Source organism: Sinocyclocheilus rhinocerous, unplaced genomic scaffold, assembly GCF_001515625.1.
Source record: "Sinocyclocheilus rhinocerous isolate Xijiao unplaced genomic scaffold, SAMN03320098_v1.1 scaffold561, whole genome shotgun sequence".
Classification (NCBI taxonomy): Eukaryota; Metazoa; Chordata; class Actinopteri; order Cypriniformes; family Cyprinidae; genus Sinocyclocheilus; species Sinocyclocheilus rhinocerous.
In genome coordinates this window covers 64713-84535 of record NW_015641041.1, presented here as the reverse complement: position 1 = coordinate 84535, position 19823 = coordinate 64713, and the positions used below count along the sequence as shown (strand labels likewise).

The 19823-nt window shown below is 35.2% G+C and overlaps 1 protein-coding gene across 1 annotated transcript in view; it reads left to right on the top strand.

Moving 5' to 3' along the window:
* Positions 1-19823, top strand: part of LOC107754357 (neogenin-like) — a gene marked incomplete at its 3' end in the record, with an annotated part of 85916 nt that overhangs the window by 2106 nt on the left and 63987 nt on the right. Inside the window, exon 2 of the mRNA XM_016570775.1 lies at positions 336-653. Coding sequence (XP_016426261.1) covers positions 336-653 — 318 coding nt within the window. The remainder of the gene's footprint in view (positions 1-335; positions 654-19823) is intronic.

Genomic DNA, 19823 nt, shown 5'->3' with positions numbered 1-19823 from the left:
GTAGCTTTGTAAAATTACGGTTGAACCCCTGATGTCACATGGATTATTTTACAGATTATTATTGGATTATTAGAGCTCTCAGAATTCATCAAAAATATCTTAATTTGTGTTCCGAAGATGAACAGAGGTCTTACCGGTTTGGAACGAGTAATTAATGACAGAATTTTTATTTTTGGGTGAACTAACCCTTTAATTTGCATTTTGAAGGTCTTGAGGGTGAGTAAATGGTGGCAAAACTTTCATTTTGGATGAACTATCCTTTTAAAGTGCTAAAATGCATTTCATGCATCAGATAGTCTGCGAATCCTCTAACACGTTCTTTTTTCTGTCCTCAGGTTCTGACATTCGAGGCTTTACCCCGTTCAGGTTCTCTGTTGAACCCGTCGACACGCTGGCCGTTCGCGGGCTCCCCGCTGTCCTGAACTGCTCGGCCGCTAGCGACGCTCCGGTGAGGGTGGAATGGAAGAAGGATGGAACGTTCCTGAACCTGGTAGCGGACGACCGGAAGCAGCAGCTAGCCGACGGCTCTTTGCTCATCAGTGTGGTGGTCCACTCCAAACACAATAAGCCTGATGAGGGGGTGTACCAGTGCGTGGCCACCATCGACAACCTGGGCACCATCAGCAGCCGAACCGCACGCCTCACAGTGGCAGGTATGAAAACCAAGCTGTCGAGGTTCATAAATGACATCTTAAGTCTACTGTATCAAATTTGATACGCAAAATTCTAAACTGCATTAATCCAAACTACATGCCTTCTGTCGTCTGATTGATAGTTTATACCTTTTTAGCAAGTAAAAGGCCTTTAAGTGTGAGTCGTGGTTCACATGTCTTTTTGCTGAAACAAAAACCACAAAAGCAGTCTTAAGTCGCTGGGGTATATTTGTAGCAATAGCCAAAAATACATTGTATGGGTCAAAATTATCGATTTTTCTTTTATGCCAAAAATCATTAGGATATTAAGTAAAGATCATGTTCCATGAAGATATTTTGTAAATTTCCTACCGTAAATATATATATACTTAATTTCTGATTAGTAATATGCATTGCTAAGGACTTCATCTGGACAACTTTAAAGATGATTTTCTCAGTATTTAGATTTTTTTGCACCCTCAGATTCCAGATTTTCAAATAGTTGCATCTCGGCCAAATATTATCCTATCCTAACAAACCATACATCAGTGGAAAGCTTATTTATTCAGCTTTCAGATGATGTATAAATCTCAATTTAAAAAAAATTAACCCTTATGACTGGTTTTGTGGTCCAGGGTCACATATATAAAGTAAACATTTATATTGTTAGTAATATTTCAAAAAGTTTACTTACTGGACTGAAGCAACTTGGATTTACTTGACTATATCCATACATGGTTTTTTCATGTTCAAATGTGAGCTTTTGAGAAATGTTTCTTTGTACATCCCTCAATCATCATTATATTGCATTGCAATATGTTTTGAAACTACAGAGCTTTGATCATAAAACTAAGCATTTAAATAAATTCTTACTAAGACATTTTATTAGGAGATATAGAGTGACAATACATATTTATATAATTTAGTGTAAGTATCTGTTATACTCTCAGAAAGATTGCATTGATTTAAATTACTAGCATCAGAATTTCATCTTACTTTTTGGCCATATTAATATCAGCTTCTGCACCAAATTGCATATTTTTGCTCAGTTTGGGCATCTGAATAAAATTGGGGTGTTTTTTTCCTCCATATTCTCACTATATTATACTATATACGATGTACTATATGTGACCAAATTTGTTTGTTAGGATAGGACAATATTTGTTCGAGATACAACTATTTGAAAATCTGGAATCTGAGGGTGCAAAAAAATCTAAATATTGATTAAAAAAAATAACCTTTAAAGTTGTCCAAATGAAGTTCTTAGCAATGCATATTACTAATCAAAAATTAAGTTTTTATATATTTACAGTAGGAAATTTACAAAATATCTTCATGGAACATGATCTTTACTTAATATCCTAATGATTTTTGGCATAAAAAAAATCTATAATTTTGACCCATACAATGTTTTTTTGGCTATTGCTACAAATATACCCCAGCATCACATATTATATTATATATGATGTCTAAATATGATACTCAACAAAAAACACACATACAAGCCTTTTTCTTCTATGAACTATTAAACTATTACTTCTATTAAAATAAGTATTATTTTATACGTCAGGCTTTACCGGGTTAATTCATATTTTTTAAATGCTTTCTGACCATCTGATGCACACAAGAATGGCAAGATCTTTCTCAAAGTTCCCATTTTTCTGAGTCAGGCGGAATGGATTTCTATCATTCAGTCAGAGGTGAGAGTGCTGATCTGGGATCAGTTTTCAGCAGAGCACGGGTCGGCGCGCTGTAGTTGAGCTTCACACTATGCTATGAATCTAACGGCAGGATTAGTGTGTGTTTGAACAGCAGGGTTAGATATCAGCCAGGCCTTCACAGTTTGCTCTGACTGGAGCCTCCGTTTCCTTTAAAGACGCCCAGCAGAGTTTTCTCACTATTTGCCAGCTTTACTTCTTGAGTAAACACAGTTGTACTGAGAAATTCCAGCGGGAAGAACCAGAATGAATATCATATGTTTGTGTAGCATCCCAGAAGATGATTTTAGAGCTCAAAGGTTGCTCTTTTATAGCTCTGGAGATTTAAATGCTTAAGAATCAACTTTTTGATGTTGTTCCTCAAGTTCCTTGGAAGAAAAATATGTCATACAGTAAGAGTACAGAGCTATAAGATGTAAGCTCAGATCAGTCAGTGTTTGAAGAATTTGATGAGAAATATTGGAGTTTTTATCGAGATATCTGACTTTTGATTCAGTTTCTGAAAAGATTTGTTCACTTGAGTTTAATTGGAAAGCAGCAGACTTTAGAAGAATGATTGAGTCTCATTGCTGTCTGTGAGAAATAACTGAGGTGTTTGTGATTTATTTTTAGTAGGGTAAATGGTGTGTGCTCTTGCTCGTTTTGTACTGTGTATCTAATTTACAGGCTATAAACTTCATGTGATTCTGCAGTTCTGTGCCGTATTGATCTGTACTGTGGTGTGATGTATTGATCTGAGCACATATCTGCAGCTCTCTACCAGACATAAAAAATCTGTAAAACTTTGTTATTTGTTATTAGTATGTTATTGTGCTGAATACAGCAGTATTGATTAATGGAAGCTTCTGATTGGTTCTGTGTTCATTGGGGCGTGGCCAAAGATGACATCATTAGTATTACACCCAAGTATGAATATAAAACGGTCAGAAATATATGTATTTGTTTATGCAATATTTAATACGATATTCAATGAGAGAAAAATAAACATTTTAGATGTATAATTTAGAGAGAGAGAGAGAGAGGTGTTATTTCTGTATCATTGAGACTCTTATAGTTTTTATTCATATTTTGAGTTTTTATTTCTGTTTTCATTTTAATATTATGTTAATATTAAGATTTTTTAACATGTTAAACATTTTAGATGTATAATTTAGAGAGAGAGAGAGAGAGGTGTTATTTCTGTTTTCATTTTAATATTATGTTAATATTAAGATTTTTTAACATGCCTATATTTATTATTATTATTATTTCCAGTTTTAGTTATTTTAGTACGTCAAGTTAAACTAAATTAAAATGAGAGATATAATGATATTTGTGTTGTTGTTTTATTTCAAATAACAAACTTTTTTTTTAATGGCTTTAGTTTGATGTTGTTGTTTTTTTATTTATTTATATGTATATAAATTGTATATATTTTTTCTCATTAAATATCCTTTTTCCCTCAAATATATTTTTAAATTTTTTCCGTTGATCCAAACCTGTAATTTTTCTTTCTTCCATGTTTTGGAAAGAAAACGTTTTGAAGAATGTCCAAGCTGTTCTTTATTTACAGTGCAAGTGAATGGTGACCAAAATGGCAAAACAAAAAAACACTTCAGCAACTTAGTATCTTTATTTACTTATAATCTTGCTCTGTATGGGTTTGAAACAGCTTGAGGGGTTGCTATTTTTAATTTTTGGGAGGAATTATTATGTTATCCCTTTAAGTTGCCATTTTGCAACAATCTTGCTGTGTTAAAAGTGATTTCTGTCGACTTCTTCCACATGCATGTACCATTACACGGTTTTTCACTCCGGAATATGAGCCACTGAAAGAAATCTGACAGAAACAGGAAGTTTTACTTCAGGTTTTTGGAGGAATGTTTCGCTTGGTCTTTTAACTCCTATAAAGCATTCGACACATGTATAGTTCACACGTTTGATAGTTCCTCACCTCTCTGCCTGTCTCTCCGGCCTTCAGGGAAAATTTGTCTTAAAATACAAGCGCTCTCTCTTTATTCTCAAACAAAACTGTCTCTTTTCATTTCTCCAGTCGTCAGGTGCTTTCTCGGTGAAATCTCTCAGAGATCTGGCCTCTGAAGCTGTATCACGGGCTCCATGTGCTGCTGGCAGAAATAAAGGATGCTTTTCTGAGCTCGGGATGAGGAATGACGTGTTCAGGCTTTCAGAGGAAGAGAATTAGCATCAGTGCATTATACTACATTAAGACTCGGAAGAGCTTTTCTATTTCCTTTTGTGTCTGGGTTTTAATGCATGTCAGTTGTGTGTTTGTGCTGTAGCTGTGCGCAGTGAATGCGACCCCTGACAGCAAGAACAAATGACTGGATTTTACAGTTTTCTGAAGAAAACGAGTGCTGATTGCCTGTGTGAAACGTACTGCTGTTAATGCTATGCTGAGTGGTTGTTTTGGGTGCTTTTTAGCATGTTGTTATGTGGTTGCTAGGGTGTTTTTTAAGCATGTTGCTAGGGTAATTTTCTGAGGGGTGGGGGGTGATTTTAAATGTATTTCTATGTGGTTGTTAGGGTGTTCTGGGTAGATTTTAGTGAGTTGCTTTGAGGTTGCTGGGGTGTTTTTTTCAGTGTTTTGCTATATGATTATCTGCTTTAATGCATTGCATGATGCATCGGTCCTGTCTTCAGTGTGCATCTGTGGGATTTTTTTCCTTGTAAAAAATCGGATCAGTAATGGCGCACGTCGTCTCAAGACACATGATTTGAGGAATCATTAGTTACACTTCAAGATTTAATATTAAAGTGAGTGATCCTAAAAAAAACACTATATCCGAGTGTGAGTTGTACTAATGAAGCTTAACTTGATGAAGCTGTAGTAATCTATGAGCTCAACCTACAAAGATGCATTTGAATGATTTGAAGGGCTCTTAGAGGTAAGACATTACTTTTTTCTGTTTTTCATAGGAAGCAACACTAATGCCGTAGCAGAGCACTAGAACACACACACACACACACACACACAAGCACGCGTTTAAGTGCCTTGTCCATGTTTTCAGATCTAGCCGGCGGTGCAAGGCAAGGAGACTTGAGGACTCCCTGGGGTCGTTACACTGAAAGTTCAGGGCAACCTGTATGAGGAACACACGCAGTATTTCAAGTCAATGCTTTTCACAGTTCACAGGAGATCATTTAAAGCACAACGGTGCTCGTTCTGACAGTTTGCTAACATTTATTTCATATGTTAATGGCCATTTCATTCAGTCATTCATTGCGGCAGGAAATAGAGGATGACACTCCAATGCCACCATAGCGTCGCTCTTCTCTTTACACATACGGTCTTTCTCTTGTTTGTTTTTCCTTTAAAGACAGAACAATGATAGTCACTCCAGGTTCATGCTGCCAACTGAATCAATGAATATATACTGAACAGAGGTATTTTTTATGCAAAAATGAAATAAAAAGTTGGAGGAGAGCAAGGAAACTAGCTGAAATAATAATAATCAATAAAAAAAAACACCTAATGATTAATATTAAAAGTGTGTGTGTATTAGGGATGCAGTGTTTCCCACAGGATTTCGTGAGACTGTGGTGGGTGGACTTCGGTGCCTCTAGGGGGGTCTGAGGGCATGCCCTCCCGGAAGAAAATGTTGTACATTTTAAAATTCAATTCTAATGCACTTTGAGAGTTCAACCCATGTTCTTAACTAAGAAAAAAGTCAGTGAATTGACATGTACCTGAACTTTAAAGGGGACTCAACCCTCTTATTAGTTAGTGATATACTGTCTCAGTCTAAATTACATTCACACTTGTATTTTAGGAAGCAAAACCATTAGAATATAATAATAATAATAATTGGTTACACTTTATTTCGATAGTCCACTTTATACATTCTATTAACTATAAGTAACTTTGTAACTACATGTCAACTACATGTCAACTAATTCTCATTAATTTGCAACTACATGTCTACTAACTCTCAGAGTAGACTGTTAGGGTAGGTTTAGGGTTAGTAGAATAAGTTGACAAAGAAAGTGTTAGAAGATATTAAGCAGACAGTCTACTAATACTCTACTAGCTGCTAGTTGACATGTAGTTGCAAAGTTACTTACTGTTAATAGAATGTCTAAAGTGGACTATCGAAATAAAGTGTTACCTAATAATTTTATGTTTTTATAATTATTATTCCTTTGACAGTAATAGCCATATATTTTAAAACAACTGCACTGTGAATTAAATTAAAATTAATATTTTATAGGTATACTATCTTGATTTACACTACAGTATGGAAATTACAATATTTTCTTCCTAATTTCTACGCTTGCAGGAGATATTTTGAATTTGGATTGCAGTACCCATTTAAACTGTTAGCTTTTATTTTGACTGAAAACTCCAGCTTCAGTGAAAACAGGCTTACAAAAACGCGTCTCGCTACAAATCTAGTGAAATGCTGTAATCTTCACTGTGAACCGAGCCGTTCTGAGGTGCAGAAAACACCTGATCATGAGCACAGTGTGCGCTTCGCTTTGAAAACTCGATGAAGGGACTAAGCCATATTGTGCTTTCAGTTTTAGTTCGTTTGACAGATACTTTGCCAAAGCAATGGCCCAAAACACAACTTTAAAGACATTTTATGTTAGAATGAGAAGTGTCAATATATTTTCGGGTTATTATTATGTGGCGGGCCACCACAGTCTCCTTAATGAATGGGAAACTATGGGATGCAACAATACAGTTAGCCCACGGTTCAGCACATACCTCGGTTTTTTAACCACGGTTTTTCGGATAGGTTTGGTTCTGATGGATTGGCACAATTTAAAACGTGTTTTTCAAAACGAACAACAACAACAAAACACTTCTGTACACTGGAGTAAAACATGGATTGTCATATGTCTACTTCGTGTCTTTTGAGAGAAGTATTATTTTTCCTATTTTTACAAAAAACAGGATGGATTGGCCATTATTGAGCGCTATAAACACATGTGATGTCTGTTTCATTCATACTGGAAGCCAGAGGCGCCCTCACGCAGAAACTTCACGTGCGTCACATCCAGCTATCGCTGAATAAAAAAAGAAGATAGAAACGTTTTGAACGATAAAACATGAAGACAATAAACACTCGACTGCAACAATATATGGTTTATCTGTGCTCTTCAAGCCATCTCGAGTATTTTCATCATAATTAAGTATATTTGTAATCCATTGCTAATCGACGTAGCCTTTATTACAGTATAGAATATATGATTACACTTTATTTTAAGGTGTCCTTGTTACAGTAATTGTACAGATAAGTACTGAGTAATATTAATTAACTACATGTACTCCAAAGGGTGCCGCGACTAAAAAAAGGTTGGGAAACACTGACTTAATATATGGTTAGGGTTAGGATTTGGGCTTGGTTTTGGGTTACTTGCATGTAACTATGCATAATTAATTGTTATTATAATAGTAAGTACATGTAACATGTGTAACAAGGACACCTTAAAATAAAGTGTTACCGAATATATTTTCTGCCTCATTCTGTGATAAGAAGCCACATGGCCCTCATCAGATCACCAAAAGAAGTTATTTCAAACACTCGACTGATGTTGTGGAGTAAAAACATGTTCTGTTTTGTTGGACAACAGTTTTAGAATCGCTTCTCATTACAAGTCATTACAATAGAAAATGTTTGTGTTGTGTTGCTGTTTCAAATGCTCATTATAAGCGGAGGCGTTTGCTCGCTCACGGGCACACAAACAGAGGCAATTCAGAGAGAAACAAAGCACATGGAAATTATTTACCGAAAAAATGCAATTCACATGCATGTATTGAACCGTGGATGTCGTACTGAACGGTTCAATATTATATTGAGAATTGTGACATCCCTTATATATATATATATATATATTTATATATTTGTTATTATTTATTTATTTTTAATTTAATTAAATGTTTTTATTTTTGTGTTAAATGTGACCTGGATGGTCTTTGCACCCCACAACAGGTCTTGAAGAATCATGAACACCTGGCGAGGCACTTGCACCATCTCTGCTGTGTTTATGGAATAGCAACCGTAAAATCAAACAAGACAGAAATGCATTATGGGAGCTGACGGAGGTGCCCCGGGCCAGACAGAAAGAGACTGAGCCACTACTTTTGCTGATGATTTATGAAGTAAATTTTCCGGTTAGTCCAACTTACAGCTCCGTGCTATGAAAACTTCCCTTAAAACTACAGAAGGTCCGTTTCCTAAACATAACCGCTCTGCTGCGCTCTCGTAAAGATGATTCCTTCGGTGGGGGTTGGAAAGTAGATTATTCATATCCGCAGGTCCTTGCCTGGTGAACGATTCGTCTGTTGGATTGTTTCTGCTGTTTTGTGTTGAAGGAAGGCTTAGCCATATAGAGAGAGCAGAATGTAGCAAATAATTGAGCTGAGACTCTTCGTGACTGCCCATTTAAGAAGCGATCATTGAAAACTGATATAAAGGAAAAGGTTGTCTGTTTAAAGGGACAGTTCACCCAAAAATGAAAATTCTGTCATCATTTACTCGACCTCAAGTCATTTCAAACCTGTATGAGTTTCTTTCATCTGTTGAAGAGAAAAGAAGATATTTTAAGGAATGTGGGTAAGCAAACAGTTGCTGGTAGCCATTGATTTTTATAGTATAGGGGAAAAATACTATGAAAGTCAATGGCTACCAGCAATTTTTCGACCCAAATTCTTCCGAACATCTTCTTTTGTGTTCAACTGAAGAAAGAAACTCATTCAAGTTTGGAAAGACTTGAGGCTGTGTAAATGATGACAGAATTGACACTTTTGGGTGAACTGTCCCTTTAATTATACAATTTAGCATCATTATAAAAGTATTTGACTGCACAATTGACCAATCAAAATCAATTATTCCATAGAGTTTGAAAAATAGATAATTGAAAAATTTGGCCCACTTTTTGTGCAAAAACGAATTACTGACACTCTTACTTTTCAGCTGAAATATCTAAAAATTCTTCAAACAAGATACATTTACTTGAGAAGCAGCACTGTATAAGATATTACGATTTGTTAAGACCGTTCACACCAAGAATAATAACTATAAAGATAACTATATTAGCGTCCACACCAGAGGACAATTTCGTCTGTTTATTGTAAGCGCTCGCTCGTCTGCAGCTTTAAATTCTCAGGCTCGTTATAGCAGGATTGTTTCTGATTGGCTGTCAATGTTTTTATTGTTCATCAGCTGGAAAAAAAATCATTCTGAAAGTGATTCCAACGATATCGTTTCTCTGTGTCTTTATCGTTATAGCTGTGGTGTGGACTCTGAGAATGATTTTTAAGGACTATATCTTTATCATTATCTTTATAGTTATCGTCCTTGGTGTGAACAGGCCTTTATCGTTGTTTCTTTAATATGAGTGTGTTTTTCTCACTGAAATGCCAGGTTTTAAAAAATTTGTTTTAAAGGCACAATATGTAATTTTCGCCGCTAGAGGGCGCGTATTCAAAATAAACAAAGAAACAAAGGTGTAGTTTGATGACGCTGTGACTGAGTGTGGAATCATGGGAGTTGTGGTCTTCATCCCCACAGCCGATGCAATCCGACGGGGCTCGGGCAGAAATCATGTTCATGGATGAGCTAATGATTTATTAACGTAGTAGAATGAAGCAGGGTGAGGCTGAAAGCCGTCGAAGCGAAACGAGGCGCTGAACGAGCGTGACAAAACCGGAAATCGAGGGGTTATGACGTCATCGGCAGGCGACACAACGACACTATAGACACGGTCCGTGTCACTAGTTAAAAATTGCTTATTTCTCTGGATTTAAACATTCTTCAAAACATTTGGGATAATGTAAGTACACAAGTCAGCAAAATATATAACACTGTTGTTCAAGTGGTTTTGGGATATTTTAATAAATAAATCTTACATATTGTGCCTTTAAGTAAACATGCTAAAAACAAGTGGAAAAAAAAACTGTCCATGCTGTAAGACAAAATTCACTTATTAAACATATAGTCTGTGAAAATGATTTGTAGTTTGTTGCTATGTGTTTGCTAGGGTGTTTTGGGTGGTTTGTAGGGCGTTGCTATGCGGTTGCCATGGCTTTTGTTTGTCTTATATGTTTTTTAGAATCTTGATTTACAGTTACCATGGAAATGTGGGTAATTTTTAATGTGTTGCTGCGGTGTTCTGAGTATGTAGTTGTTTTTGTTTTTTCTTAAACAAGTAGCAGTATGGTTTCTAGGCTGTTTTGGATGGTTTGTAGTAGGGCTGGGCGATATAGCTAAAAAATTTATCAACGATATAATGTTTCATATCGTTTGGTATCGATAATTATTAACATTTTTTATAACCTTTTTAAAAACAAAGAGCAATAGAAAAAAAAGTTTAAATTTAACCACTGTATTTTTAAATTAACCCAATTTATTGAGACAAACAACAAATATTTTTTGTTTTAACAGTCAAACTCACAATAAAAATTAAACAAATATCTAATTTCTAATGTTTTATATGCAGATTAAATAGGTCTTAATGAAACTTTTGGCTCGTCTCCCGAGGCCACAGGAGGGCGCAATGAGCAAAATAATGCAGCACATTTAAATTGTGAACGCAAAGAAATAAATGTCTATAAAAAAAACCTGATGCTTAATACAAAGAGCCGAATCGCCCATCACGCAGATTGCATTTAAAAACATATGAGACGCAGTGAAAAGGAATAAACCTCCACAAATTCGCGACGTGTTTTCTAAAAGTTTAAACTGTTTTAACTTTGCATGGCTACATCACTTGTGTGAGACGCGAGTGCAGCAGTCATATTTGTCTTTCTAAAAATGCGCTGAATATGCGTTCTGTGTGAATGGCTTGGTTTCGGTTTTCACCTAATCAAGATCTTCTCTGCATTGAGCTTCTATATTTCTCTAATATTTTGAATGAATAACACAGCAGCGGCGCATCTCGTGGGCTAGACTAACAAAGCATTAAAATGCAACGTCACTTATATCCTCATCACCGCATCTCGTGCTCCACTGATGACGCTCCCTGACGCACTCCTAACATTCAAATGCAAATGTTTATTTTAAATTCGACTAATATAAATGTTTTTATTCACAATCTCCTCATCACAGGCAAGCACAGCACTCAATTCAGCATGTGTTCGTGTTTGTGTGTGCTGTCTGCGTCACTCATAGCACGTGCCTATATCGTGCACTATATCGAACCTTTTTTATATCGTTATCGAAGAAGGTGTACTGTCGATAAATATCGATACCGTTTTATCGCCCAGGCCTAGTTTGTAGTGTGTTTTTATGCGGTTGCCAGGTGGAGTGTCTGCCAGAGGTTTGTCTTGGGGTTGTTGGGGTGTTTTGAGTTAGACAAGCCAAGAAACAATGAAGAAGATCATCTTTATCAGGCCATGAGAAATGTTTTCTCTTACTATGTCTCACACACACACACACAGTGCAGCTCTAATGTACGTCCATATTTCTCCTCCTCCCATAAAGTTTCTCTCTCTCTCGTTTCATTAAGTTATACAGCTTCGCATCAAAGTTTTGCAAACGCTCAGTAAGTCGCATCTGACTGCGCTCAACGTTTTATTGGGAATTCAATCAAACCTAAGGTTTCTCGTTTATGTGATTTACGAGTGGACTCAAATTAGTCGTGAACGATCCAGGGTCCTCCACGTCGTTCTGATGTGTATTTTTAGATGGTTTCTCTTCTTCAGTAAAAGCAAGCATCAGTTTCAGCGTAGTTTGATGTGAAAACTAGACTGGCCATATTGTGGGATATATTGTTTTGCAACCCATGTTCCCATTTTTTCCTAGAATATACAGAAAGGTTTGGAATTACATGAAGGCAAGTAAATGATGACAGAATATACATTTTTGGTTGAAAAAATTCTCTTGAAATACTGTTATTTTATTGAGCAAGCATAATAAATGCTATAAGATTCATTTCCACCCTATACACTTTGTTTTTCTGCCCATTACCCTGTTCATTTTGGTCAAATCCGATCATTTTAAAATGATTAGTATTATTATTTCTTTACATTTCTTGGGTTTTTATAATAAAAACTGAACAATCAACATATTGAATGTACCGTACCTCTTTCGCTCACAGTTACGGGTTTGTATCAAATTAAATATGCTGTCAACTCCACTAAGGTCTTTATTCCTTGTTTCTCTGACCTTCGAACTTTCCCGAGCTCTTTAAAACGGTTTACCTGCTTTTGTTGTCACCTCCCACACGGTCATAAATGAACACGGCTAATGTCATAAGGTTGTGAGGGACATCGATCGTTTCCTGATAGGCGGGATGTTAATGTGTGAGTGGTGCGGAAGCGTTGTTTTTACCGAGCCCGTTCAGCTCAATAAACCTCCACTCCTTTAAACCTGATGAAATGAGTTTGGCCTGATTGTTTATCGAGAACTATCGGTCCAGCTGCTGGAATTCTCCTGGGTGTGTTGAGCTCACAGCGATGTGCTCGAGAGGAGGGAGGCAAATTGAGTCAGGAAAACTCAGACGACTCAAGGTAATTGTGTTCCATGAAGTGTGCTTAACAGTTTGATAGTTTTAGATGCTCTCTAGTCTTAGATGAGCCGCCTACAGATCCTAACTCTTATACTATAGCAACTGAAATCTTGAATTGGCTGCTTGTGCACAACTTAAAGGGATAATTCACCCAAAAATGAGTCACCTACATCTTGGAAGCCCTGGGGGTAAGCAGATAAACATCACATTTTCATTTTTGGGTGAACTATCCCTTTAAGGTGGACAGGTTGCATCAGTCCTGACCCTTTAATGATAATCTCCAAATTTTTATTATTTTATTTTATTTTATTTTTGTATTTTAAATTCTGTAATTATTATTATTATTATTATGTATTTGCTATTAAATTATTTATAATTTTATTCACAGCTTTAAATCTTTTTTATTTTATTTTGTATTTATTTAATCTTATTTTAATTTAATTTAATATTTTTTAGAATCCTTTATGTATTTTATTTTATTTCTTTTAAAGATTGTAAGAAAAAACATTTTTTTCATGTTATTTTATTTTATTTGTATTTTATTATTATTTTATGAAAAAAAAAAAGTAATATTCTTCATTGTTTTTTTTGTTTTTTTCTTTTGATATTTGGTCACCACCTTGATTAAGGATAAATTCGGTTTCACCAATCCTGATTCTCAGTCTCACCGATCAATCATCAATCATTTGTAAGTCAAATGACTGATCCTGAAACAGGAATACATTGACTTCCGGTTGAAGCGGACACATTTGACCTTTATCATTCGTGGTCTCGTCTCACCCCACGTCTCTCAGAGCCGAACACGAGCTCATGCCTGCTGCTCCTGCAGACGCTCAGAGCTCCGATCTCACATCAGACTGCTCATCTCTACAGCGATCTGACTGACCTGTGTGCAGTCGTCTGGAGATGATCGCTGACCTTTTGGAAGATCTGGCCTGTCAGCGGCCTCCATCATGGAGTTTAATGATGACTGGATGATCTCTCCACCTCATGTTCTCCATGTCCTTGACTTCCTGCTGTGTCTCCACTTTAATGAGTTCACCTTCAGACCTGCAGGTATTATGCACCTTGTCGGTTTGGTTCTGGCCCGTCCTATTTATTTTGCTGTGTTATTGAGGATATGAAAAGGCTAAAAGCGGTACTGTGCCTGGACTCCTACCCAGACATATTTATATATTATATTTATGTAACTTTATTTTATTATTTTATATATATTATTTTAATAGTATTATTTTTGTGTTTTTTTATTTATGTTTTATGTTATTAATTTTGTTATTTTTTTATTTTAATTAAATGTTTTATCAATTTATTTAATAAGTTTTTTTACATTGTAACAAACTTTAAACAAATTAATGTTGTTTTTTTGTGTCATTTCATTTTCATTTTATAATCTTTCATTTTATTTTGTATTTTATTAAAGCAATAAGCCCCAAAAAGCCGTGGTTTAGCTGTTATAAATTCACTGTAAACCACAGCTTCACGGGGCTTATTGCTTTTATAAAACGGTTATTCCATATACGTAGTAAGGTTTCACAAAAGCAAATAAAGTGTAATGATATTAATAAAAACAGTATTCTTCCACCAAACAATGTAGTTCCTCAGAAACAGTTGTGGTTCCAACAAAGTGGTTGCCGAGCAACACACAGAAGTAAACAAAGGTGTATGTTTGTAGAGTAATTTACAACAGCTTTGAACATGGCTCAGCCAATCAGAATCAAGGACCGGAACTATACGCTTTATAATACAAATTTTATTTATTTTTTATTTTTATGAATTTTAAATTTTTTAAAACATTGTTTATTTATAGTGCATTTATTTACAATGCCTATTATTCTTTTATTTTTATTTTATTTTTACATGGTTTGTGTCATAAATTAAATTATTTGATTTTGATATTTTTAATATTTTTATTTATAATTTTATTTTTTTTAGTCCATTTACAATGTTAGTCAAGTAACATCATGAAATGATCATTTTCCACGCTTTTGTAATTCAAGAGGCTGTTTTTGCTACTGTACCTTTAAGACTTTCTTTAATGACCTTCATAATGGCTTTCATCAAGGTCGCAAAATTACTTGATTTCTACATTACCACTTGCGGTCTGGTTGGACTGAACAGAGAGTTTTGCAGTTCAGAGTATGTCTACCTAGTACATCAAACTGAAAGGTGAAAGAAAATTCATTATTTAATGACATTTTATAGTCTTCCTGCATTCATTAAGGCGCTCTGCTTTTCAATGAAAGCTGTTCTAGACCCGAACTTATCCACTGTATATGCTTCATCTGGTTTCAGCTAATGCATCTGGACCTTTTTAAACCAAACACCACTCTGCTTTCTGCATTAACACTGGAAGTGAATTAATGCTGTGGCCGGCTCTGTGACTCAATTAATGCCTTCAGTAAACACAGCATATATGTCATTACTCTGCGGTCATTACGCAGTCACTAAAATATGAAAGATTAACACAGTCACGTTCTGCCGGAGATCGTCGACTCGCGTGTGAATATTTGCAGCTCACGGTTCTTTTGCCTTCAGGAGTTATTTACAGATGGCCGTGGGTAATTTCACATGCATTTATATTTACACCTTTGAACATTCCTGTCCTATTTTAGAGGAACGGATTGCAGTAAGGTCTAGGATTGTTTTGTGCTCTGGTTATGAGGTCTGTATGTGTGTCCTTAAACACAGAGCATTGGTGAGAGTTTTAAACCCGAGCTCTGATGGCATGCCTTCGTTCTTTTCACTCCCAGATAATAAGCCAGAATGTTAAAAGCAGAAAGAGAGCAACGTGAGAGAAGATGCCTTGAAACCGTACCATGCCAGGCCACTTATCATTTAAAGTAGGTGAACTATCATCAAACTCCTCTAAGTAGTGTAGTACGCTATATATTTTTAATCAGAGTGGCATTTTTCTGGGTCACAAACAATGAGGATTTATGAATGAATCAGTTCACTGACTCGAGTGCATTTTTACTTCTCTATAACAAAATATATAGTTAATTCTGCTGTGCATTAATATATTTTCAGCTTTGTTATAATTTCTTTTGTGTTTACCTATTTGCCTAACTTTACATTTCGTTCCTGAATGAATCAACTCAATGATTTATTCACAAAGAATCAAATGGTTAGTTCCTGAATAAATCAGTTTTTTTATCAAATCGATTCAGTGAACGATTCAGTGACTCATCCACAAAGAGTCTTGTTTAGTTCCTGAATAAATCTGTGTTTTTGAGCAAATCGATTCAGTGAACAATTCAATGACTCGCTCGCAAAGAGTCACGTGTTTTGTTCCTGAATAAATCGGTGTTTTAGAGCAAACTGACCGAGTGAACAATTCAATGACTCGTTCACAAAGAGTCACTTTTTCAGTTCCTTGAATGAATCAGTGTTTTTGATTTAGTGTTATCATTGTATAAATCAGTAATTCAGAGTGTGTGTGTGTGTGATATATGCATTCGCTATGAGGATGAATGCCTTAGAATATGTGACCCTGGTCCACAAAACCGGTCATAAGTCGCTGGGGTAGATTTGTTCAGATGATGTATAAATCTCAATTTCGAAAAATTGACCCTTGTGACTGGTTTTGTGGTCACAAATGCGAATCTTCAGTATTTTGGAGAAAGCTGAGCTACTGTCAGCTGTCAAGCTACTGAAGTTAGTTGCATCAGTAGTTTTAGTTACAACCAACATATTTGAGACATTCTCCTCAGTCCCAGGGATGTAAATGAAAGCACACAGTGTGTGTTTGCATTTAAATGCATCAAATGTTGAATCATTTTCGCACACATGTGCTCCAGATGTTTTTGTTGCCATAGTGACAGCTGTGCAGTGGCACAGTCATTTATATGCAAGCGTTTGCTCCACCAACAATGGCAGCTCCTCTTTGTTTCAGTGTCGAGGGCTCTCACTTCCTCTCCTCCTCTCCTGTGATTGATTTTACATTAGTGAAGCACACGTATCGATTTGAGCCGCTCGTTTGTCAGAGCGTTTCTGTCCTCGGACTCATTACGCTCCTGCTGTCTGTCTCTAATGCTTTTCACACCTTTCAGTGCATTTTTAGCTTTAGGGCTTGAAAATATTTCTATTACCGCCGCGGTTATTATTTCTCATCTCTCGTGTGAAGTTTAGCCTCTGACTGCATTACTAAGTCTCAAATTTACTCTTAATGTGAGATCAGAAATTCAAGAGAGCTTGAATGAATGCCATAACAATATAATATTTTTTTGCAAAAAGTGTCTTAAATAGCTGAAAATCATGATTTGTTGTTGTCCGAATTAGTCAGTGGCATTTTTTCCATCATGTATCATTGTGTAATCAAAATATTTAATTGTACTTTTCTTTTGGTAATATTTCATTCATTTTATTTATAAAAACCCTAAAGAGTCATTTACCTAATTCTACAACATTATTTAAAAAAAAAAAAATTTTTCGTATAAAAATGTGTGTCCGTAAATCTTGCGTCAACTCTGTTACCGTACCATACTTTGCCTTTAAATTAGTGGAATTATCTCCCACAACTATGTAAGATACAGGAAATGATGTCACTTTCCCTCACTGTTAAGATCTGAAGCACTGAAAAGTGTCAATTCTGTTACTGTCAAACTCTGTTACCAAGGTAGAGTAACAATGCTGACAATGCGGTAACAGAATTGACAGTCCATCGGACAATTCTGTCAACTCTGTTACTTTACAATGCTGTTACTTAAAGGGTCAACTCTGTTTATGAACTATTTTCACAAAAAAACAATAAAATTGTTGTTTAAAATCTAATAAACATTGATTTATTTTTGCACCCTTATAATATTTCAACAACATTTGTTTTTTTTAAATGGATATTGTATATAATACATTTTCAGATGAAAAATATTTGCTCCGAGTGGATGGCATCTGCTTTTTCATTAAAAGTAAAAAAAGGAAGTAACTTGTGTTTGGCAAGCACTGACTTATAAAAATTAAATATGTTTTCAAGATACTGAAAAAAAAATCTGTTAGTGAAAAGTTTTTTTCTTAACTTTCTGCAATGCCAAATGTATCTCCAATTATAGAATCACCCATGTGATGACCAGGAGCTGACAATATAGTTCCTGCGCAATATTCCAAGACGTCTGAAGGCATTAATTTAATGTGTTACTTGTCGTTTCTATGTAATTATTTGTGAAATTTGTTAGTAATTTTACATTTATTTTCTGAATGAAAGTTGTTTCTACACCAGTTTTTTTTCAAGTGAATATAGAGCTGTGCAATAGTTCAGTTTACAGCAATATAAACAATCTCACAGCTGAGATTTGCTATATAGAATACATTGCTTTAGATAAGCATTGTTGTATGACTTCAGAAAAACTAAAATATAACACATCTGGCATATGAACTACTTTTATGCTTCTATTTTGTCCATCAAAACTTCATCGCACCGGGTCACTTCATTGACTTTCAAAATCTCCTCTTGTGTTGGAAGAAAGTAAGTCTGATAGTACTTTTTTTAATGTCAATTTTAATCTTAAAAATTTAAAACGTTTTCACATTTAAAATTCATTTATAGTCAATTTGAATAATGTAAAATATTTAATGAAAACTATTGACAGCTTTGACGAGAAATCAGTTCAAATATTTTATATTTATAACAAATATAAATAAATATACATTTTATACATTATCTAAAAATCATAACATTTTGATCACTTTACAGACTCTTCAAAACATCTTTTGTGTTGCTCGGAAGAAAGTAAGTCTGAAAGTACATTTTAAAAACGTTGTAATTTTATTCTTAATAAAAATGTACTTTTTAAATTAAAATGTAATCTATTTATAATTATTTTTAATGTCAGTTTTAATATTAAAATGTTTTTAAAAATAATTTAAAATTAAGATTTTGTAAATTTCAATTTAGTCAATGAAAATAGTATTTTAGTTAATGAGAAATGAATGCAAAATTATATATTTTTATTAATTAAGGAGAAATAAATAAATACAAACATTTTATATATTATCTAAAAATAAGAAATAACATTTTGGTCACTTCACAGACTCTTCATCTACTTTTGTGCTGCTCAGAAGAAAGTACGTTGAGTAGATACTGTCATTTTTAAATGAACCGTTCCTTTAAAAATACCACCCTATTTTACATGTAAATCAGGAGTTGGGTCTCAGTTTGCAGTACCGTCAGGCCGTCACACTGAAAGCTGTTTGTGTGTCAGCTCTGAGCCGCGTCGTGCATCTGAATGGGACCCTATGTGGTCTCGGGAGTGTCCTGTTAGCGCCTGCCCTGTTTACACTCCCCCCGTGAGCGCGTGTGAGGTCTCGTGTTGCTTTTGGAGTGCTCGGACCCGCGGGGGAGGGAACCGCAGCAGCAAATGTTAGCGGAGGGCAGATGAAATCCACAGATGAATGGAGGAGCTTTTTCTGTCTGTTTGCTCTGCGGTCGAAGGTGAGGAGGGTACAGAGATACAGAGGAGGTTTCAGTCCTCACCAGCGCTTTGGAAAGAGGCTTTCTGGGCCCAACAGACTTTTTTGAGGGTGATCTCTAATGTGACAACATCTTGGTATTTCTCAAGCGTGCATGTGTCAGGAATCCTCCGATCACATACGGAGAGCGTGTGTTCACGGTCACTCAAAAATAAAGCCTCTTTATTGGCATCTGTGGTTCCATGAAGAAAACATCCATTGAATCTTTTCTTTACACAAAAGATTCATAACATTGGAAATGGTTCCTTTAGATTTTTAAATGGAAGGTTATTTCCATACATGGTAATTGTGAATTTTTATCTCACAATTCAGACTTCGTTTCTTACCATTGCAAGTTTATATATCATATTTCTTTAATTAATTAATTAATATTTCAGACTTTTTTCTTGCAGTTGAGTTTTTTTTTTTTTTTTTTGAATTGTGAAACAAACTCACAATTCTAAGAAAAAAACATTGAATTGTAAGATATAAACTCACAATATAAACTTTTTTTCTCACAATTCTCAGAATTGCACATTTATATTTCATTATTTCATAAACACTAGCTGTTATGTTT